The sequence below is a fragment of the Lynx rufus genome, unplaced genomic scaffold (assembly GCF_022079265.1).
Source record: "Lynx rufus isolate CCGP_SWC_20201006 ecotype Redwood Valley unplaced genomic scaffold, mLynRuf1.p SCAF_6, whole genome shotgun sequence".
NCBI classification, from domain to species: domain Eukaryota; kingdom Metazoa; phylum Chordata; class Mammalia; order Carnivora; family Felidae; genus Lynx; species Lynx rufus.
The window spans coordinates 118,135,782-118,159,373 of record NW_025814878.1 but is presented as its reverse complement, the minus strand read 5'-3'; the positions used below and the strand labels follow the sequence as shown (position 1 = coordinate 118,159,373).

General features: G+C 38.6%; 1 protein-coding gene across 2 annotated transcripts in view; it reads left to right on the top strand.

Annotated features, from left to right (window-relative positions):
* EXOC2 (exocyst complex component 2) overlaps nucleotides 1–23,592 on the top strand; it is a 280,355-nt gene that overhangs the window by 122,979 nt on the left and 133,784 nt on the right. For both annotated transcript variants that reach the window (XM_047101674.1, XM_047101673.1), the window contains 2 exons: nucleotides 1,209–1,334; nucleotides 5,691–5,815. In XM_047101674.1, the coding sequence (XP_046957630.1) occupies nucleotides 1,209–1,334; nucleotides 5,691–5,815 (251 nt within the window). The remainder of the gene's footprint in view (nucleotides 1–1,208; nucleotides 1,335–5,690; nucleotides 5,816–23,592) is intronic.

Here is a 23,592-nt window from a genome sequence, read left to right as displayed (position 1 = left end):
GGATAGGTGAGGCCTTTCAGGTGGAGAGGGTAGGATATAAGGCAGAAAAATGTAAGATGATTTTTCATAGGGAGAATATGTAAATGTCCTATGCATGGCAAATTCTCTGTAAATGTGTTGAATTCAGTTTTGAACATCTTTGGATGCCCAACTAAAGAGCTCAAAGTGGTGTAGATGCCTCTACAGACTGACAAGGCAAATGTTACCACCTAAAGCCAATGTCTTACTAACTCATTAAGCAACATGGGATACTAATAGTTCTTGATATCCATTTTAGGAAAAAATGTTTCCTGGTTTTTAGGATAATTTGGGTTGGATTTATTTTTTTATTTTTTTTTTTAATGTTTATTTTTGAGAGAGAGAGACAGAGACAGAGCATGAGCGGGGGAGGGGCAGAGAGAGAGGGAGACACAGAATCTGAAACAGGCTCCAGGTTCTAAACTGTCAGTACAGAGCCTGACGTGGGGCTAGAATTCACAGGGTGCCAGCTCATGACCTGAGCCAAAGCTGGACATTTAATTGACTGAGCCACCCAGGCACCCCTGGGTTGGATGTCTAAGGGTTTTGTGGAAGACTTCTGAGAAGAGAATCAAGAAAGCACTATTTTGGTGATATTAATCCAGACAGTAAAGAGAGTTTCTGGACAGTAGTAAAATGTTAGGCTTCTGGAATATTAACAGTGTGAGGTGGGAAGGATCCAAATTAGGCGGCTGGCATCAGGAATAGAAATAGGGGATCAAATCCCACATACCAAAGAAATCATAGGATTTGGAGATTTAAGTTTTACAGGAAAGTTAAAGATTTATGCTGTAAGTCTGCTCCATTAAAAGAATCAGAACTCCGTGACTTCCAAGCGCCAAGTTGTTTTTCAAAAAAGGATTTCTCATCCTGATTTTTATGTGTAGACTTTGTCCCACCCTTGCCCCTGCCAGTATTGCTGAATATTCATTCTAAAATGAAACATAAGTTTCTTTCATGGTTTGTTACCTCTCTGTATTAAGCCAAAGAAATGGATTGAATCCTACAAATCTGTCATGGTGGGAATGACTTTTAAAAGTTATTAAGAGAAAACATTTTTTTATTTTGCTTAGTGAATGTTTTATTTAAAAGAATGGAACAATTGATCAAGAAATAACTCTGAGAAGCAGTTCATTACATCAACTAAATAAGAATATATGGAATGTATGGAAATGTCACCTCTCTTCTAGGTACCCCAGGCCTTCACAGTCCCATGTTGGATCTGGACAGTGATACACGTCCCTTGGTGTTGGGTCATCTTAGTCAGACAGCGTCATTAAAGAGGGGCAGCAGCTTTCAGTCTGGTCGAGATGACAGTAAGTATCTCTCTCTACTCCTACTTTGTCTTTTACATTTGTACTTCTATAATTTCAGACATTTTTGTCTTGGAAATTTTCCTTGTGTTGCTGCTGCTAAGTATTACCAACCTTCACAGGTGAATGTATATTCAACATACACAGTTAAAGTCTACTTTAATTTTTCCTGTGGTTGACTTTTAAAAAATATGCTACAGAAAATATTTTGTGAGAAATTCTTTAAGATGACATTTGTAATAAAAGTAATCTCTATAGTCAGTACAGAGAAACACCTTTTGTATGCATTTTAAAACTTGGTTTAGAAAGAAGGGTTAATAATATATTAATTACTAATCATTTTTTCCTGAGAATAAAGTATCTTGAATTGTAACTATATTACATTTCCTTTGTAAAGTTGATATTTACCTATTGTTTATTTACCTGTGTGAGATATAAAATATATCGGTTATAATGCATTTGGGTACCAGTTAAATGCTGTTAGTCACTAGTTATTTATAACCTCAATAACAAATCTAAGAAATCCAAATAGGGTGGGGCGCCTGGCTGGTTCAGTTAGTAGAGCATGTGACTCTTGATCTCGGGGTTGTGAATTCAAGGCACATGTTGGGTGTAGAGATTACTTAAGAATAATTTTTTTTTTTAAAGAAAGAAATCCAAATAGGCTAATAGAAATATCTTACTTTATATTAAAAGTAAATACCTCAAAGTTTATTTTAAGGTATTTTATGTTATTCTTATAAGTATTGGAGTTTACTTTTTTGTGTGTGATTTTTTAAATTTTTTTAATGTTTACTTATTTTTGAGACAACAAGAGGGAGAGAGACAGAACATGAGTGGGGTAGGGCAGAGAGAGAGGGAGACACAGACTCTGAAGCAGGCTCCAGGCTCTGAGCTGTCTGCATAGAGCCTGACGTGGGTCTCAAACCCACGAACCGTGAGATTATGAACTGAGCCGAAGTCGGACACTTAACTGACTGAGCCACCAAGGCGCCCCTCTGTTTTTTTTTTTAAAGAAATTTTTCTTTACGTTGGTGAGAAAACAGTTGTTCCTTATTTTTCTTTGGAGTGGAGGCATTCTCCATGACAGACTGATCTTTGAGACCCAGTGGTCCATATATGTAGAATGTCTATATACTGTGTATATGTAGAATACATGGAAGTGCAGTAAGCCAGGCCACTCAGAGAGCTTGTTCAGCATCAGAGCCAACAAGGACTTGGTTCAGCATAGGGTGTTTTCACTTTAATTTCCCAGCAAATAGTCTTGCAAAGAATATATGAGATAAGGATACTAGTTGAATTTCTCACAATAGTGTTATATAAGTAATGATCAATATAGCTGCATGGAGGAGCTCAAACCTTTGAAACACTAATTTGGGGGAAGATATCATAACAGTCTACTTGCCACCACATGAGGCACGTGTTTCAGTGCTTCAGTTTTTAGATTTTCTTCTCCTATTTATTATCATTGGCCCATCATGCACTGGGCTGTGGTCTATGCTATGTAGCATGCTGCCTGCCATTTGGAAAACAGTGCTTATCTGTATTTGTTTTGTCTCTTTCAGCTCTGTCTCAAGATGAAAAATACCTCTAATTTCATTAGACTCATATCACATTATCATTAGGACTCCTTTCATTGGTTGTCTGTTCAATTGTAGACTCCATGAAGGCAAAGACCTGTTCTGTTCATTCAGTATTAGTGGTCAGCATCATAGATAGACGTTATGGTATAGCCACAGGATTAAGACACAGGACACTTAATAAATATTGGCCAAATAGACAAGTACAGTTTGTAATGTACCCCTAAATAAAGAACTATGCCTTTCACGTATGTGACAAGAATTTAAAGCTTTTCCCCCCAACTCATAGACAAAGGGCTAATATACCTAAGAGGTAAAGAGGCTCTGTAGGCCACAGATAGGAAGTCTGAATGGCTCTTAAGTATATGAAGGCAGGTATTCAGCCTCACAGTAAAAATTTAAAAGGCTATGAAGAACGATGGGATGTGAGTTTGGCAAAATCCCTAAATTTTTATTGTTTTAGGTTTTATGTATTTGGTTTGTTCATTGGTAAGATTATAAAGAAGCTTATATGTGTTTATGTGTGTTGCTGCTGGGTGTGTAAAGAATCCCTGTAGAGGACAGTTTAATAATACTTATCAAAATCACAACTTCATGTACTCTTGGACCTAGAAGTTCTTGTTCTGAGAATTTATTCTACACTGATACTTGCATATGTGCTAAATGTTGTAGGTAAAAAGTTATTGATTAAAACACTTATTTTGGGTTTTTTTTTGAAGTACTAATTTTAATGACAAAACATTGGAAACAGTCTTATCCATTAAAAGGGAATTTTTAAAAATTATCATACATACAAAATATGAAATACATTTGACCCTTGAACAACACTGGTTTGAACTGTGTAGGTCTACTTATACACAAATTTTGTTCAGTAAATATATTGGAAAATTTTTTGGAGACTTGTGACAATTTGAAAAAACTCTTAAGATGAACCAGGTATCATTGAAATACAGAAAAAATTAAAAAGGTATTATTGTAAGGGTACAGTATAATACATATAACACATAAAATATGTATTAATTGACTGCTTTATGTAATTGGTAACTTTCCTGGTCAACAGTAGGCTATTAGTAGTTCAGTTTTTGGGGAGTCAGAAGTTATTCATAGATTTTTGACTGTGCAGGGGGTCGGTGTCTCTAGCCTCTGTATTGTTCAAGGGTCAGCTGTACACAAATGTATTTGTGGGGGGAAAAAAAGAAACATTTTATGTACGAATAGGGAAGAACTTCAGGATCCACTGTTAAATGAAAAAAAGGCCAAGTGTCAAAAGATTGTGTTGAGTTTGCTTTCATTTGTGTGAAAGAACATTTGGGTGGGTGGGTGGGGAGAATATGTATTTATATTTGCTTGTGTATATAAAAGACATTTCAGAAAGAATCACAAATGACTAATAACAGTGGTTTCTTATGGCTGCAGCTGGGAACTGCGCAAATGGAGAACTAGTGGGAGATAGACTTTGTTCTGTATACCTTTTAAGTTTTCTTTTCCAACCACATCTTGTCTTTTTAAAATACTACGAAACATTTATAATAAATAAAATCCATCTCCCTCCTCCCCACCCCCCCCAGAATAACAACAGTAATTATAGCAACAAAACTTTTTGCCTAGGAGTAATTTGAAAGGAAGCTGACAGTTGATAAAGGAGTTACTAAAGTTCTCTTATCTGGCCGGTCTTTGAAATTGCTGAATAGAAGTTAGAAGTTGACCCCAGAAGTTCTCCTGATCATTGCTGTGAAACTGGACAGTGGGGATGCCTCTGCCTGCTCCTGCTGGAGGCTGTGAAACAGAACAGCAGGGCCAGGAAGCAAGGCATGGAGGAAGAAGGAAACAGGAAAGAATGCAATAAAGAAAAAGGAAAGAGATTGGAAGTGATTAATGCTCTTTAAATTACTAATGTGTTTTTATTCCAATGAACTTATTCCCATAAGAAATCTATAAGATGTTATTTCCCACTTGCAACAATAACTGCATTAAATGATATGTAACCCAAGAGACTTCAGTATTTTTATTTTTTCTTAAATTTCTTTGTCATGGGAAGTTATTCATTATATGATTATACTTGAATATGTTCCTTTTACATGGTGAAAATTCAGTAATGAATCAAGTTATCATAGTGGCATTTCCTTTTTTTTTTTTAATTTTTTAGATGTTTATATATATTTTTTGAGAGAGAGAGATAGCATGCACACATGGCGCAAGCTGGGAAGGGGCAGAGAGAGAAGGACATACAGAATCTGAAGCAGGCACCAGGCTCTAGATTGTCAGCACAGAGTTGGATGTGGGGCTCGAACTCAAGAACTGTGAGTTCATGACCTGAGCCGAAGTCAGACACTTAACTGACTGAGCCACCCAGGCACCCCCATACAGTGGTATTTCCAACTGGTTGATATTTGCCTCAAATTTAAGGCTAATTGGCCTTGCCCTGACTTTGCCTTACTTTGCTGTTTGAGGGTAGGACTTTTGAGGGAAGTAGAACATCCTGAAGACAAGGTTGAAAAGCCAAAGCATCCTCCTTCTCCTGCTGTGCCCTCCAGACCAGTCTGCCATGCCCCTTTGAGAAAAACAGGAACCTCTGGTTAAAGTGTATTCTGTGTGCTGGCAGGCTTTGGTAGTGTGATGTGGAAAAGAACATTTACTGATATTGGTCTATCAATAAATTAAAGCTCTGTAGCCAAAGTGGGACAAAGTGCAACACATTTTTAGGTGGGGGAGCAGTAATATGTTGAAACCAATTTTTATTCTTGACTCAAAGTATATTCATAGTATTTTCCCCCCTTAGCATGGAGATACAAAACTCCTCACCGGGTGGCATTTGTTGAAAAACTGACCAAGCTTGTTTTAAGTCAGCTGCCTAACTTCTGGAAACTCTGGATTTCATATGTTAATGGAAGCCTTTTCAGTGAGGTATGTATACAAATTTGACTGTAGATGTCGCTAAGTCATTGTGAATTAATTTCTAGTCTTAAAAAATTTTAGATTTCTAAGTGACTTTTTAAAAACTTGAGTCCCAAAGCCTGTTAATATTGTCAGATGTTTTAAGATTAATTAAGAGTTCTATAAAGCTCTAACACTTCATAGCTGTATGATCTTAAACAAGTTACTTCATTGTTCTGAGAGTATTCTCAAATGTAAAAAGAGAGTAGGGGTATCTGTCTCAAAAGGTGGTCATGAGGATTAAATGAGAGTCAGTTAAAGAAAAAAAGAAAATGTGAAATATCTTCAAGGATTTAGAGTTGAATAGATTGCCAGTTAGGTAAAATTATAGATGAAATTATTGTACAGTTGATTATGAACAAATGGTAAAACGAAGATAAAGGTAAAAGGAGCTTGCACATGGGTCTGAAATAACCCATGTAATTTTGGAGGTTTCTAGCTGGAAAGAATTAAATGATCTTGTTTTCTAGCCCACTGTGATCAGCGCATAGAAGCTATTGCATTTAAATTTTCAAAAGTTGCACATTCACTTAGTGTCTTAATCATAATATAATTGGTAGCATAGAAATTATGAACAGAAAGTAATTGATGAAATTTTGGGGTGATGGTGGGGTCTTGGTCATAGCCAACGACCAAGAAAGAATTCTTGAAGATGTCTTTGGTGCAAAAAGGTGATTTTATTAAAGCATGGGGGGAGAGGACCCATGGGCAGGAAGAGCTGCACTGGGGTCCTGAGGGATAACTCATTATATTCCCTCAGGCTGGGAGGGAGTCAGGGACAGAATAAGTCTCTAAGAAATTTTGGAAGCAAGGTTTTCAGGACCTCAGAGGGGCTAGCTGTTGCTGGGGAAACACCCTTATCACCATTTTATAAAACCTCAGTCAGGAGACCCTTCAGATGCATATCAGGGGCCATAAGCTTGGAGCATGATTGCCAGCATATGTCCTGGAGCAGTTGAGATAAAGGAAGTAGATTTACAGGATCCTCAGGAGGTTGAGACAATGTTAAGTCAAGGTTCTCTTTTGCCCCTAGCAAAGTGTCATCATGGAGGCAGCTGAGCTCCTAAAGCTAGGTCACTCTGCTGGTTTCAGGGACTTGTCAATGGGCTGCAGGCAGTAAGGGAATTTAATTTTTCATTTGCCTTAGTTGCAAGCATTTAAACCCCTTTCCTTCGTTCTTGGGTAGCTGGGAGTGTCCAGGAATATCACACAGATACCACCTGGGGTAGGGGTGGGGTGCTATCTTGTGCTTTGCCCCTCAGCCTGCGGCATTCTCCCTCCACAGACAGTAATGACTGATTTTTGTGTGTAGCACACGGAATTCAGACTCATCATTCCAGACTCTTCAGTTCAAGTGCCCCATGAAAAGCCCCCAGGCCCTGGAGTGTAGACACTAATGCCCTTCGCCTTCAGCTGCCAAAGAGGCCCCACCTGTAACAAGGAGAAGACGGCTCTGGTTTTGTCTCTCTACAGAGAACTCCTTTTGTCCCTGGGAGCTGGGACAGGTAGAGATCTTCATGAGGATAATGACTATTTCTTGCTCTTTTATACTTGCATAGAAATAGAACATAGAAATTGGATATGGAAAGGGCTAACTGGTTTTGGTATTTTGGATGTAAGCACACCTTTGTGGTTCAAGACCTCTTCTCCTTCATGGAAAGTGGTTGGGTGTCTTGGTACTCCAGGGGTCCATCTTTTCTCTTTTGACCCATGGACATTTATTCACGCGACTTCTAAAAGAAATAGAATTATTCTCTGGAGCAATTTGTTTTCCTTTGTATGTTTAATTCTCATTGGTTCACTGACTCTTTTAAACCAGGTAGATCCTTGTTTGTATGAATGGTTAGTTATCTAAACCATAAAATTTCCTTGGTGTATGAAAAATGGAAAAACTATAGTGTATGACAAAACTCCTTAATGCATAAAAACTGAGCTCTTAAGCATGAGTTATCACCATATTGTTTTCTTCCTTTTCAGCAGTGTATTAGTTACTGTGCTTTATAACATTAAAATATTATAGCACTAAATAATGTATGTCTTCTGTCTTTTTGTATCACTTGATTATACAAAAACTCTATTGAAAAGTTAACTATACAGGGAAGTGAGTCTTCCATAAGATAAATGTAGAGTTTGGCTGCCCTTGATAAATGCAGAGTTGCTTGTTGCTACTGAGGATGAGAATGCTTTATTTTTTTTTTCTACAAATTTTTATTTAAATTTTAGTTAGTTAACATGCAGTATAATACTGGTTTCTGGTGTAGAATTTAGTGATTCATCACTTACATATAATACCTGGGGCTCATCACAAGTGCCCTCCTTAATACTCATCTATTTAAACCATTCCACTGCCCTACCTCCTCCCCTTCTGCCTACTTCCCTAACCATCAATTTGTTCTCTATAGTTAAGAGTCAGTTTCTTGGTTTGCCTCTCTTTTCTCCTCCCATGTTCATTTGTTTTGTTTCTTAAATTCAACGTATGAGTGAAATCATATTATATTTGTCTTTCTCTGACTGACCTATTTCACTTAGCATAATACTGTCTACCTCCATCCACATTCTTGCAAATGGCAAGATTTCATTCATCTTTATGGCTGAATAATATTCCATTGTGTGTATGTGTACACATACACACGCACACACACATACATACACACGCACACACACACCAAATCTTCTTTATTTTTTTTATCTTTGTAAATTTTTATTTAAATTCTAGTTAGTTCACATATAGTATAATATTGGTTTCAGGAGTAGACTTTGCTGATTCATCACTTACATATAATACCCAGTGCTCCTCACAATAAATGCCCTCCTTAATACCCATCACCCATCTAACCCATCTGCCACCAACCTCTGATCAACCCTCAGTTTGTTCTCTGTCATTCAAAGTCTCTTGTGGTTTGTTTCCCTCTTTTGTCTCCACTCCCCTTCCCATATGTTCCTCTGTTTTGTTTCTTAAATTCCACATATGAGAGAAATCATATAATATTTGTCTTTCTCTGACTTACTTCACTTAGCATAATACTCTTTGGCTCCTTCCACATCATTGCAAATGGAAGATTTCATTCTTTTTGATGGCTGGGTAATATTCCATTGCATGCACACATGTGTGCATGCACACACACACACATATATGTATGTCACATCTTTATCCATTCAGCAGTTGGACATTTGGGCTCTTTCCATAGTTCGGCTGTCGATAATGCTGCTATAAACATCAGGGTGCATATGTCTCTTAGAATCTGGATTCTTTATCCTTTACCATGTCTACTTTATCCATTCATCAGCTGATAGACATTTGGACTCTTTTCCATAATTTGGCTATTGTTGATAATACTGCTATAAACATTGGGGTGCATGTGCCCCTTCGAATTAGTATTTTTGTATCCTTTGGGTAAATACCTACTAGTGCAATTGCTGGATTGTAGGGTAGTTCTATTTTTAACTTTTTGAGGAACCTCCATACTGTTCTCTCAGTGGCTGCACCAGTTTGCATTCCACCCAACAGTGTAAGAGGGTTCCCCTTTCTCTGCATCCTCACCAATACCTCTTGCTACCTGTGTTGTTAATTTTAGCCATTCTCAGTGGTGTGAGGTGATATCTTATTGTAGTTTGGTTTGTATTTCCCTTATGATAAAGATGGTGGGCATGTTTTCCTGTGTCTGTTAGGCATCTGTATGTGTTCTCTGGAAAAACATTTATTCATGTCTTCTGCCCATTTTTTAACGATTATTTGTTTTTTGAGGTGTTGTGTTTTATAAGTGCTTTATAGATTTTGGATACTAACTCTTTATCCAGTATGTCATGTGCAGATATCTTCTCCCATTCTGAAGGTTGACTTTTAGTTTTGTTGATTGCTTATTGATTGTGCAGAAGCTTTTTATTTTGATGAAATCCCAATAGTTTATTTTGCTTTTGTTTCCCTTGCCTCAGGAGATATATCTAATAAGAAGTTGCTACAGCTGATGTCAGAGAGTTTCTCCTTTAGGATTTTAATGAGTTCCTGTCTCACATTTAGGTCAATCATCCATTTTGAATTCATTTTTGTGTATGGTGTAAGAGAGTGGTCCAGTTTCTTTCTTTTGGATGTTGCCGTCCAGTTTTCCCAACACCATTTGTTGAAGAGACTGTCTTTTTTCCATTGGATACTCTTTCCTGCTTTGTTGAAGATTGACTATATAGTTGTAGGTTCATTTCTGGATTTTCTATTCTGTTCCATTGATCTGTGTGTCTCTTTTTGTGCCATTACCATACTGTCTTGATGACTGTAGTTTTGTAGTATAATTTGAAATCTGGAATTGTGATGCCTCAAGCTTTGCTTTTATTTTTCAAGATTTCTTTGGCTATTTAAGTTCTTTTGTGCTTCTGTACAAATTTTAGGATTGTTTGTTGTAACTTTATGAAAATTCCAGTGGTATTTTGATAGGGATTGCATTAAATGTGTAGATAGATTTCTGTGGGGAGTATAGACACTTTAACAATGTTTGTTCTTCCCATCCATGAGCATGGAATGTTTTTCCATTTCTTTGTGTTATTTTTATTTTCCCTCATCAGTGTTTTTTTATAGACCTTTTACCTCTTTGGTTAAATTTATTTCTGGGTATCTTGTGGTTTTTGGTGCAATTGTAAATCAGATCAATTCTTTAATTTCTATTTCTGCTGCTTCATTATTGGTGTATAGAAGTGCAACAGCTTTTTGTACATTGATTTTTTAAAAAAATTTTTATTATGTTTATTTATTTTTGAGAGAAAGAGAGAGACAAAGTGAGAATGGAGGAGAGGCAGAGAGTGAGGGAGACACAGACCCAAAGCAGGCTTCAGGCTCTGAGCTGTCAGCACAGAGCCCGGTGCAGGGCTGGAACCCACAAACTGTGAGATCATGACCTGAGCCGCAGTCGGATACCTAACTGACTGAACCACTCGGGCGCCCCTATACATTGATTTTGTATCCTGTGATTTTACTGAATTTGTGTATCAGTTCTAGCAATTTTTTGCTGGAGTCTTGATTTTCTGTATATGTCATCAGCAGTGAAAGTTTGACTTCTTCCTTACCTATTGGGATGCCTTTTATTTCTTTTTGTTGCCTGATTGCTATGGCTAGGACTATGTTAAATAACTGGTGAGAGTCCACATCCCTGTCTCATTCTTGACTATTGAGGAAAAGCTCTGAGTTTTTTCCCATTGAAGATGCTATTAGCTGTGCGTTTTTCATATTGGCCTTTATTATGTTGAAGTTCATTCTAAATCAACTTTGTTGAGGGCTTTTATCATGAAAGCAATGTTGTACTTTGTCAAATGCTTTTCTGCATCTACTGAAAGGATCATATGGTTTTTATCCTTTCTTTATTAATATCTGTATCATGTGGATTGATTTGCGAATATTGAGCCACCTTATAGCCCAGGAATCAACCTCACTTGATCATGCTGAATGATTCTTTTAATGCACTGTTGGATTTAATTTGTATTTTGTTGAGAATTTTTCATCCATGTTCATCAAAGATACCAACCTGTAGTTCTCTTTTTTAGTGGAGTCTGTCTGTTTTTGGAATCAGAGTAATGCTGATCTCATAGAATGAATTTGGAAATTTCCTTCCATTTCTGTTTTTCAGAATAGTTTGAGAAGAATAGGTATTAACTCTTCTTATTTTATTATTATTTTTTTAATGTTTATTTATTTTTGAGAGAGAGACAAAGCACTAGTAGGAGAGGGGCAAAGAGAGAGAGAGAGGAAGACACAGAATCTGAAGCAGGTTCCAGGCTCCGAGCTGTCAGCACAGAGGCCGATGCAGGGCTTGAATGGAAACTGTGAGATCGTGACCTGAACTGAAGTCAGACACTTAACTGAGTCACCCAGGTGCTCCTTAACTCTTCTTTAAATATTTGGTAGAATTCCCCCTGTGAAGCCATCTGGCCCTGGAATTTTGTTTGTTGGGAGATTTTGATAACTGATTCAGTTTCTTTGCTGGTTATCAGTCTGTTCAAGTTTTCTGTTTCTTCCAGTTTTAGATTTGGTAGTTATATATTTCTAGGAATTTATCCATTTCTTCTAATTTGTTGACATTTAATTTTCATAATATTCTCTTATAATTGTTTGTATTTCTGTGGTGTTGGTTATTTGTCCTCTTTCATTTGTGATTTTATTGATTTGAGTCTTTTTTCTTTTTGATAAGCCTGGTTAGGGGTTTATCAATTTTATTAATTTTTTCAAAGAACCAGCTCCTGGTTTCATCGATCTGTTCTATTGTTTTTTAGTTTCTATATCATTTACTTCTGTTCAAATCTTTATTATTTCCCTTCTTCTGCTGGCTTTAAGTTTTGTTTGTTGTTCTTTTTCTAGCTACTTTAGGTGTAAGGTTAGGTTGTTTATTTGAGACTTTTCTTGCTTCTTGAGGTAGGCTTGTATTGCTATATACTGCCCTCTTAGGATGACTTTTGCTGCATTCCAGTGGTTTTAGATAATCATGTTTTCATTCTCATTTGTTTCCATGTATTATTTTTATTTCTTCTTTGACTTACTGGTTGGCCAATTCATTCTTTAGTAAGATGTTGTTTAATGTCTTTGTATTTGTCATCTTTCCAGATTTTTTTCTTGTGGATGACTTCAAGTTTCATTTCATTATGATCAGAAAATATACATGGTATGATTTCACATTTTTTGTATTTGTGAGGCCTGATTTGTGACCTAGTATGTGATCTATTCTGTAGAATGTCCCATGTGCACTTGAAAATAATGTTTTCTGCTGCTTTGGGATGAAATGTTCTGAATATATTTGTTAAGTCCATCAGGTCCAGTATGTCGTTCAAAGACACTGTTTTCTTGTTGATTTTGTGCTTAGATTATCTGTCCATTGATGTAAGTTGGGGGTGTTAAAGACCCCTACTATTATTATGTTATCATCAAAGAATTCCTTTATGTTTGTTACTAATTGTTTTACATATTTGGGCACTTTCATGATGCGGGCATAAATTTTTACAATTGTTGTGTCTTCTGTTTGATAGTCCCCTTTATTATGATATAGTGGCTTTTCTTTTTTTTTTAATCTCTTGTTATAGTCTTTGGTTTAAAATCTAGTTTGTCTGTTATAAGTATTCCTACTCTGGCTTTCTTTTACAGTCCATTTACATGATAAATGTTTCTCCAGCCCCTCACTTTCAATCTGCACATGTCATTAGGTCTAGAATTAATCTCTTTTTTTTTTTTTTTTTTCAACGTTTATTTATTTTTGGGACAGAGAGAGACAGAGCATGAACGGGGGAGGGGCAGAGAGAGAGAGGGAGACACAGAATCGGAAGCAGGCTCCAGGCTCCGAGCCATCAGCCCAGAGCCTGACGCGGGGCTCGAACTCACGGACCGCGAGATCGCGACCTGGCTGAAGTCGGACGCTTAACCGACTGCGCCACCCAGGCGCCCCTAGAATTAATCTCTTGTAGGCAGCATATAGATGGGTTTGGTTGTGGGTTTTTTTTTTTTTTAATCCATTCTGATACCCTATGTCTTTTAATCAAAAGAGCATTTAGTCCATTTACATTTAGAGTAATTATTGATAGATATGTATTTAGTGCTATTTTATTACCTGTTTTGTCATTGTTTCTGGAGATTTTCTCTGTTCCTTCTAGTCTTTCTTTCTTTTGGTATTTCCTTCCCACTCAAAGAGTCCCCTTTAATATTTCTTGCAGGGCTGGTTTAGTGTTCACAGAATCCTTTAGTTTTTCTTTGTCTGGGAATCTCTTTATCTCTCCTTCTATTCTAAATGATAGCTTTGCTGGGTAGATTATACTTGGCTGCAAATTTTTCCCATTCAGCATGTTGAATATATTATGCCCCTCCCTTCTGGCTTGCCAAGTTTCTGTGGTGAGATCTGCAGCTAGCCTTATGGGTGTTCCATTGTAGTATAGGGACTTCTTTTGTCTTCTTTTAGGATTTTTTGCTATCACTATATTTTGTAAATTTAACTACAGTATATCTTGGGGTTGGTCTGCTTTTGTTGATTTTGATGGGAGTTCTCTCTTACTCCTGGATCTGGATGTCTGAATAAGGATCACTTATTCATTCCTGTGTTTCTTCCATTCTTGTGGTCATTTTATCCAGTCTGTTTTGAATCTCAGTTGCTGCATTTTTCATTTCTGACTGGTTGTTTTTTATCTCTCTTATCTCTGTGGTAAGAGTCCCTTGATGTCTTCCATACTCTTCTCAAGCCCAGCAAGTATCCTTTTCACTGTTGCTTTAAATTCTGCATCAGGCATATTATTTATGTTTTGATTAGATCTCTGGCTGTGACCTTTTCTTGTTCTTTCTTTTGGGATGAATTCCTCCATCTGTGTACTTTATCTGGGTCTCTGTCTTCTCCTGCTCCTGAGAGTGATGGCTTTATGAAAGAGTAGTCCTATAATGTCCATGGCCTGGAGCTTTAGGAAGTGTCTCTGGTGTGTACTGCATGTACTCTTCTGCTGTATTTTGTCTGCTTTATCCCTCAGGTCAGTTGTCTACAGAGTTTCCCCTGTCTGCATCAGAGAGTGTTTGGACCTTGGCCAAAGCGTGTCCAGTTTTAACTAGGTGTGCTCTGGTCTATTTGTTAAATGAGATCTGATGCTATTTCCACCACACCTAACGTTTTGAAGAACTCTATAGTTAGTAGATGTAGTGCGTGTGGGGGTTTGTGCCGGTCTTCTGAGGAAGGGGCCTACTGTGCTGGTTCTTAGGTATACTTGCCCAAGAAAAGCAGTACCAGTAGAGTGCAGGGGGATAAGACTTGGTGTAAGTAGGTGAGGCAGCCAGTTTTGGGACTGTGCTGTTTACTGAAGTTGGTTTATGCTGAGGGAGAGGGGAGGGAAAATGGTGCTAGCCAGCTTCTTTGTCTCCAGAGAGTGGTCTCCATGCTTGCTGGTCTTGGAGAAGCACTCCCAGAAGAGTGAATAATTTCCCCCTCATTCATTCCAGGGGTTTTTCAGATTGGTGTTTTCTTTTTTTCTAAATTTTTTTTAAATGTTTTTATTTATTTTTGAGACAGAGAGAGACAGAGCATGAGCAGGGGAGGGGCATAGAGAGAGGGAGACACAGAATCCGAAGCAGGCTCCAGCCTCTGAGCTGTCAGCACAGAGCCCGACGCGGGGCTCGAACTCACAGACTGTGAGATCATGACCTGAGCCGAAGTCGGATGCTTAACCGACTGAGCCACCCAGGCACCGCTCAAATTAGTGTTTTCATGCTATCTGTGTCCACATTATTTGTCTGCCTGGAGCAGTCCAGTGCACTTTGGGTTATATACCAGCCAAGCCTGCTGACTTTTAAAACTCCACAAACTTTAAGGAGCTGCTATAGTGGGGGCCTATGCTGGTCTTCTGGGGGAGGGTCTTCCTGGGTTGGGACAGATGGAGGATTAACCCAGAAGAGCAGTCACACAAGAGTTCAGGGGCGTGGGATTTGGAGCAAGTAGGCTAAACAGTCAGTGTCCAGGTTTGCCACCCTCAGCACATGTCTCTGCACCTGTGCTTAGGTGCAGGCAAAGGAAATGGCTCCCTCTGGTTCTTTTGTCCCCCAAGAGGTGTGTTTGTGAATGTTACCTCTCACAGGTATGCTTCAAGAAGAGCAAACAGTTAGTCTCTCCCTATGCACCTTAGGTGATCCTCAGATTTCTGTCTGCCGCCAAGGTTGCTTGCCTGCTTTCTCTCCAGGAGTGGGGCAATGCCCTCAGGTCTCTATCCCAGCCAAACCTGCCAACCTCTACAACTCCAGTCTTTGAGCCCTACTGGTTGCAAACACTCACAAAAATCAGCTCTTCTCATTTTCCCAGCCACTGGCTTTGGGGAAGTGTTCTCCTTATTCATTTCCCTGGGCATTCCACTCTCTCTCTTGCCTTTCTCCAAGACCAGGACTTCCTCCCCTCCACAGCCCTTGTGATCTGTTTGTCCCTCAAACCACATCTCTGCACTTCCTATCTTCCTTGATGTGACCTCTTCTCTTCCTTTAGTTGTATAGTTTGTTCTGTCAGTCCTCAGGGAGATTTTTGGGTATTCAGAATGATTTGATAGTTATCTAGTGGTATTTGAGGACAAGCCTAGGATTTTCTACAAACCTCTATTTTCTACACACCTCCATCTTAGCTCCTCCCAAACCAAGGAAGAGAATGTTTTAATTTCAGCGTTTCTGGTGTCCTGAAAAAAGTTGTCTCAACATTCTGCTTTCATACATGTCTCCATCAGTTTGCATTTTTATTCCTCTTAGCTGCATGAGAGTTGTGTGACTGTGTGCTGAGGACACGTTTGGATTTCTTGCCCTCTGCCACAGTGGGGAACAGCTGTACCACCCATATCATGGCATAACTTCCCCTTCTTATCTGATCCGCCTCTAATCCTGATTGCTCATGACAACTGGAAAGGTAGATGCTTCCATATAAGTGCCTTGGACAGATTGTGTGCACAGCTCCTCTTACAGAACATGAAGTGTTTTAATAGAAACATCCAATATATTTCACTTACTAGCTGTGACCTTAGGCAAATAACTTTACTTCTTTATGCCTAGTTGTATAGTTCTGGTTTGAGAATTAAACGAGTTAATGTCAGTGAAGTACTTATAGCAGTGTCCAGCAGGTCAATGAAAATGTGCTCTTATTATTTGGAAAAAATATTTATTCCAGTACTTGAAATCTCATTGGCGTGGCACATAATAGGTATTCAGGGAACAAAGTTTAGTAGCATTAAGAAATAGTGGACTGATGAACTACTAGAGTCATGGTGAATAATGTCAAGATAGATTGACTCATCAAAAGAATTAGTACCTTAGGAAATGGATTTTAAACCTAGTTATTTGTTTCTAGTCAAATGTTTCTTCCTTCCAATTTGATTGGTTCCCGTAGGTGGCCTACCACACAAGGATCGTAGTTGCCTTATTTTGAGTCTTTTTGGAGTTTGTAAAATTCCCAAGTTTTTGATCTGGGTATTTATTCATTCATTCATTCGTTCATTCATTCAGAGAGCGGGAGCAGGGGAGGGGTAGAGAGAAAGGGAGAGAGAGAGAGAGAGAGAGAGAGGGAGAGAGAGAGAAAGGAAGAGAGAAAGTCCCAAGCAGGCTCCATGCTGAAAGCTCAGTCTCACAATCGAGCCCACCTGAGACTCAGTCTCATGTGAGATCATAACCTGAGCCGATTGTATGGAATCCAATTTGATAGTAAATTTCATAAAAAAAATAAAATAAAATAACCTGAGCCGAAATCAAGAATCGGATGCTTAACCAACTGAGTCACCCAGGTGTCCCTTGATCTGGGATATTTTAGTGAAACATTAGTTGTACCGAATTGGATATGTCTGTGGTATTTGTAAGCTTTTAAGAGTTGATAGTAATTATTGTTAATTGAGTGTAATTCATTATGCAGATCTGGGCATGTTTTTAAATTGTCTACCCTCTATTGAAAATCTAGAAAGACACTAAGGGTACTAGAAAGGAATGGATGAGTTAGGAACGTGTGCCTACCATGTCAGTTTACTAGTGAAATCCTGAAACTTAATTAAATTAAAACTGGGAAGAGTTCTGAGTTTTTTGATACTTGGTATTCAAACTCATACAAGAAAGCTCTGTAATATTTAAACAAAATTTACCTGAAAAATTTTTTCTAGTTATAGTAACTATTTGCTTTATTAAGAGCCCATCCGTTAAATATTTAGATGGAGTTTCCAACAGTTTAAAAAATAGTTCTTCAAACCAGTCATGCCCATGTGAAGTAACATACATGAATCAAAACAGTGAAATCTAGCCGTTGGTCTCACCACAAAGTAGTTTTGGTCTGTGTGTGCAGGAAAGAGTTAAGGTTTTTAAAGAAATGGTTAACAGTAGCTTGAGATCTCACCTTTAGACATATTTTAAATATAGTATAATTTGGAATGAAAAATTGTAAAGCATCCAAATAATTTTCAACATTAGTAATTGACATTTTTTAAGTTGCATAACTCATAAAATGTAGATTAAAATGCACTTTATGTTCCCAAATTAGATTTTCTTTTAAAAATAGGGCAAAAATTATATAGTTCAGTATGTTAAAGATATTTGACTCTTCATCAAATTAAAATAATAAGTAACTTTTTTAATTGATAATTTTAAGAGGTATGCCTTACAATTAATTCCTGTCCCCCTCCACTCTCTATATATTTGGAGACCAGTCCTTAAAGTTCACAGATTATTTTGTCTACTAGATGCCATTATGCACTCATTAATACCTCTTTGATGGGCAAAATTTAGTTTTAATTTTGATAAATAATCAAATTTTAAAAATTGCTTTTCACTCTTTTCTTTGATTTAAAAATATTTCACAGAAGGACTATGAAATAACTAGCGCATTAAACACAAAGTTCAGTATTAGGTACTGTGACAGATATAATTAGAAAGTCACCAACTGATCAGTATACTTAGAATTTTATACTGGCTTGACTCATTATTGAAATAAATTGCGCCTTGGGGTGCCTGGGTGGCGCAGTCGGTTAAGCGTCCGACTTCAGCCAGGTCACGATCTCGTGGTCCGTGAGTTCGAGCCCTGTGTCGGGCTCTGGGCTGATGGCTCAGAGCCTGGAGCCTGTTTCCGATTCTGTGTCTCCCTCTCTCTCTGCCCCTCCCCCGTTCATGCTCTGTCTCTCTCTGTTCCAAAAATAAATAAACGTTTAAAAAAAAAAAAAAGAAATAAATTGCGCCTTTATTTCAGAGCTTCATCCCTTTGTCCACAGCATACTAAACCAGCGTGTGTTAGGGTTCAGAGAAACAGAACCAATAGGATATTGATTCTGTATCTAACTGTGTATATAGAGAAAGATTTACCATAATGAATTGGCTCACATGATTATGGAGGTTAACAAGTCCCAAAATCTGCAGTAATCAAGCAGGAAACCCAGGAATGCATATGTTGTAGTTCCAGTCTGAAAGCCAAGAGGCTTAAGACCCAGGAAGTACCAGTGTTTCAGTTCAGTGTCCTCAGTCAAAGCAGTCAAGCTGGAGGATTTCCCCCTTACTGGAGGGAAGGTCAGTTTTCTTGTTGTATTCGGGCCTTCCACTGATTGGGTGGGTTCCACCCTCATTAAGGAGGGCAATCTGCTTTCCTCAGCCTACCAATTCAAATGTTAATCTCATCCAAAAACACCTTCACAGACTTACCCAGAATAATGTTAAAGGAATATGGGGCGCAGTCAAGTTGACATATAGACTTAACCATCACAAGGTCCTTAACTTAGATTTTGCAGTATAGAATTCCAGTGTCATTTGTGCCTCCTGACATCACAGTAGGTACAGGGCTCCTCAGCAACATCTGAATTCCACACCTACAGTAGTCCTCCTAACCCCTAGGAAATTCTTAAACTTCTGCATACCCTTTTGTTGATATCCTAAATCTCTAGGAGAACAGTAAGTCTGTTGGACTTTTCAGGAGTATATCATAGGATTATGCCTAGCAGATACCCTTCAAAGGGCCAGTCTGCCATGTGGAGACCCAGGACTTTGAGTTTTTTAAAGAAAAACTTCAGATTATTACAGTACTGTTCAGGGCCCTCAGGCTCTCTGAAATACATCCCAGGAGGTCCTGAAGAACACTAACCCTAACCCTAGGTGATCCTTCATTCACCAAATATTTCATGAATACCCTGAACACTCTATGTGCCAGGCACTGATAGATTTACATACACACACACGTATACGTGTATGTACACATAACCCACACATGCATAAATTGAAAAAAAAAATATATATATATATAAAGATGACCAAGATAAACATGATCTCTCCCCTCCTGGAGAGAAAGAACCAAAATAATTTTTTTTAATGTTTATTATGTTGAGAGAGAGAGAGAGAGAGAGAGAGAGAGAGAGAAATGAGTGGGGGAGGGGCAGAGAGAGAGGGAGACAGAGGATCCAGAGCAGGCTCTGTGCGCAGCGCACAGCCTGATGCGGGGCTCAAACTCATGAACCATGAGATCATGACCTGAGCTGAAGTCAGACACTTTACCAAATGAGCCACCCAGGTGTTCCCCAAAATAAATTTTTTTAAAAATTATCCTAAATTTTGCTAACAGCTATAAAAGAAATAGGGTTCTAAGATAAAGAATGTCAGTAGTGGGATGGAGATCCTGGAAGATCTCTCTGTGGAGATGATATTGAAACTAAAACTCAAAGCATGAGAAGGAAACAACCTCATGAAGAATCAGGGAGAAAAAATGTGTTAGGCAGAGACAATGCCACATGCAAAGCCAAGGAAAAGAGTTTGGCATATTTGAAAAACAGAAGGTCATAACATCCTGAGTATACTGAGCAGGGACCAATTGACAGGGCTTTGTTGTACAGACATGGTAAGGGATTTACATTCCAAGTGTAGTAGGAAGCCATGCATGGACTCTAAGTGGTAGAGTGACCTGATCAGAGTTTTGGTTTTAAAAAGACCACTTTGGTTACCTATTCAAGAATGAATTGTCAGGGAATAAAAATCAAAGTGGGTAAGCTGTTCAAGCTGTCTGGACAGGAAATGATGGTGGTTGGATTAAGGTTTGTTAGTGGAGTTGGAAAGAAAATGATGGATTTCATTTGTATTTTGGAAGTAGTGTTGACCAAACTTACTGATAAATCCGGTGAGTAAGATAAGGACAGGAATTAACATAGAGCTACCAAATGGACCGACCCCTGAGTGAGTAGGTATGCCACTTATGAAGTCAGAAATGATGAAGCTCTGAGGTGACAGTGGGGTTTGTGGGGTCCCATAGTTCATATTTGCTTTTTTTTCCCTTACCTCCAGAGACATGTTGAGTAAGAAGTTGCTGCGACCAAGGTCAAAAAGGTTTTTGTCTGCTTTCTCTTCTAGGATTTCTCTTCTAGGCTTCCTGTCTTACATTTAGGTCTTTCATCCATTTTTTAGTTATTTTTGTGTATGGTGTAAGAAAGTGGTCCAGGTTCATTCTTCTGCATGTTGCTGTCCAGTTTTCCCAGCACCATTTGCTGAAGAGACTGTCTTTATTCCATTGGATATTCTCTCCTGCTTTGTCAAAACTTAGTTGGCCATACGTTTGTGGGTCCATTTCTGGGTTCTCTATTCTGTTCTATCGATCTGAGTATCTGTTTTTGTGCTGGTACCATACTGTCTTGATGACTGCAGCTTTGTAGTACATCATGAAGTCTGGAATTCTGATGCCTCCATCTTTGGTTTTCTTTTTCGGTGCAAAATGATTTTGTTAAAGCCTGTGGGAAGAAAGAGCTGCACTGGGGTTGTTGTATGGCTGGTTATATACCATGTACTAGGGAGAGGTAAAGTTAAAAGAGAAGTTTCGGAAGAGACTTTCATGTGCTGAAGACTGACAGATTACTGAAGGCCTACCTATTGTCAAGCTAAGGTTGTTTTTCCCTCTAGCGAAGCATTAACATTAAGATAGATAGTAAGGAGTTCCTGGAGTAATGTTATACTTTGTGTTGCCCCAAGTATTTGCCAGCGGGCTGCAGGTTATAAAGAAATTTAATTTTACCTGCCCTTTTCTTCTTGCATTTGTTCCCCACATCAGAATGGTTGGGATGGTGATACTATGGGCTCCAGGAAACTTGAGTCTATAAGTTTCTGGATATTAGGCTATTGATAAGATTGCCTTTTTCTTGTAATTTACTAAGGTATTTGTAAACTGATGGAGACTGTGTCCTGCACGACTGTGATCTTTATCAGTTAGCCATTTGTTTTCTTTTCTTTCCTTTGTTCTTGGGCATCCAGGAGTACCTGAGGAATATCACATATGTCCCTCCTGGGGGTGGGGAGTGTACTAGCTTGTGTTGGCCCTCAGCATGCTTTATAGTCCCTCATCAGAAAGACTTGAAGAACATGCAGTTTTCCACTTTTAATGTATTGGATTTGAAATTCCTGTGAATTATTCAAGAAGAGACATCAAGTAGGCAATCTGATATTCAAATTTGGGCTTCAGAGGAAAGATTTGGGCTGGAAATATAAATTTGGAAGTGTGACATTGTGCTTATATATAAGAAATATGTATTTGGTCTTCTGGTTTCTGGCATAGAGCTCCTAAAACCCTGAGAATTTCCTAAGTGAGGAATGCAGAAGTAATGTTATGTTATGTTATGTTATGTTATGTTATGTTATGTTATGTTATGTTATGTTATGTTACGTGTTATGTTATGTTATGTTATGTTATGTTATGTTATGTTACTTTTGTACCCACCTATGGAGGAAGAGGGTTGGAATTTTCAGTCTCACCCTCAGACCTCTTGGGAGAGGAATGGAGCTGGAGGTTGAATCAGTTGACAATGACCAGTGATTTTATTAGTTGTGTCTATGTTAATGAAACCTCCTTAAACACCCAAAGGACAGGGTTCAGAGAGCTTCCAGGTTGGTGAATTTTTGGAAATTCAGGGAAGGTGGCTTGCCTGGAGACTGCATGGAAGTTCTGCACCCTTTTCCTATACTTTGCCTTATGCATCTCTTCCACCTGGCCATTTCTGAATTATATCCTTTTATAATAAACTGGTAATTGAGTGAGTGAACACATTTTCTGAGTTCTATGAGCTATTCTAACAAATTATTTGAACCTAGGCAGCAAGTCATGGGAATGTCCAATCTATATAGCCAGTAGGTCAGAAGCACAGGTAACAACCTGGTCTTGAAATTGGCATCTAAGTGTTAGGGGGAGGGGGTGACACAAATCTTGTAGGACTAAGCCCTTACCTGTGGGATCTCACTTTATTCCCAGGTAGAGAGTGTCAGAAGTGAGTTGAATTGTAGGACACTCAGCTGGTGTGACAAATAAGCCCACTGCCCCAATCAAAGGAGGGATGCAGAGACTCGGAGCACAGTGAAGCAAGGCTTTAAATCAACACTTTTGCAAGAGTGGGTGGCAGTTACAGTAGGCAGTTTATCTCCTAGCATGAAGTCCTTCTCCTGATTCCTCATTGGCTGAGTACTACAGAGGTTATAGCCTTACTGGGAAGTCACCTATGCCCTTGTAAGGCCAAAAAGTAGTCTGTTTGGAACAAATGTACATTCCTTGAGGTGATACAGAGACTTCAGTTCTCTGATGCATACTCATTGTGAAGCCTGCGAAAAATAAGCCTGCAAAATGGAGAGGGGGTGGGGAAGAGGAACCAGGAAGTGCAGTGTCTTAAGGGTTTGGGACTGCATTTTTGGCGGGCAGTTCGTACGCATTTCCAATAGGTTGTAAACCTCTTGCTACTAGACAGCACAGCTTTTATCTGGTATTTCTGAAAATGAATCATGTCACTTCTCACAGCTGGTATCTGGAAAACTGCTTGTTTTTAAGGGGAGGCCCCTACCCCTACCCACACATGTTGGAATTGAGTGCAGAATCCAAAATAGGAAGGCATTACATAGAAATGATATTTGAAGCCATGAGAATGAATTAGTGAGAGTGTATAGAGAAAAAAGTGCCTAGGACTAAGACCTGACAAACTGCAGTATTTAGAGAATAGTTAATTCATCACCTCAGTAAGGCTGTGGCCATTCATTTGTTTTTCTACACCTAGGCCACTATATTGCCCAAAGTGTTACTTTGAATCAGAGCATCACACTTGACAGAAACAGAAAGTAGGCTAACAGACATTCAAGGCTGGTTGGACTTAACCTGAGTAGTCATGACTCAGATGGCAGTCACTCTTGACATCATCTCTCCTTTCTCACTGCAACACCCAGTAGAATTGCCATGATCAGTTTACTCTACCTTGGAAGCCTGTGGCTAAGCCATCAACAGGAGTTCATGCTCCACCTCCTTTTGTCTAAG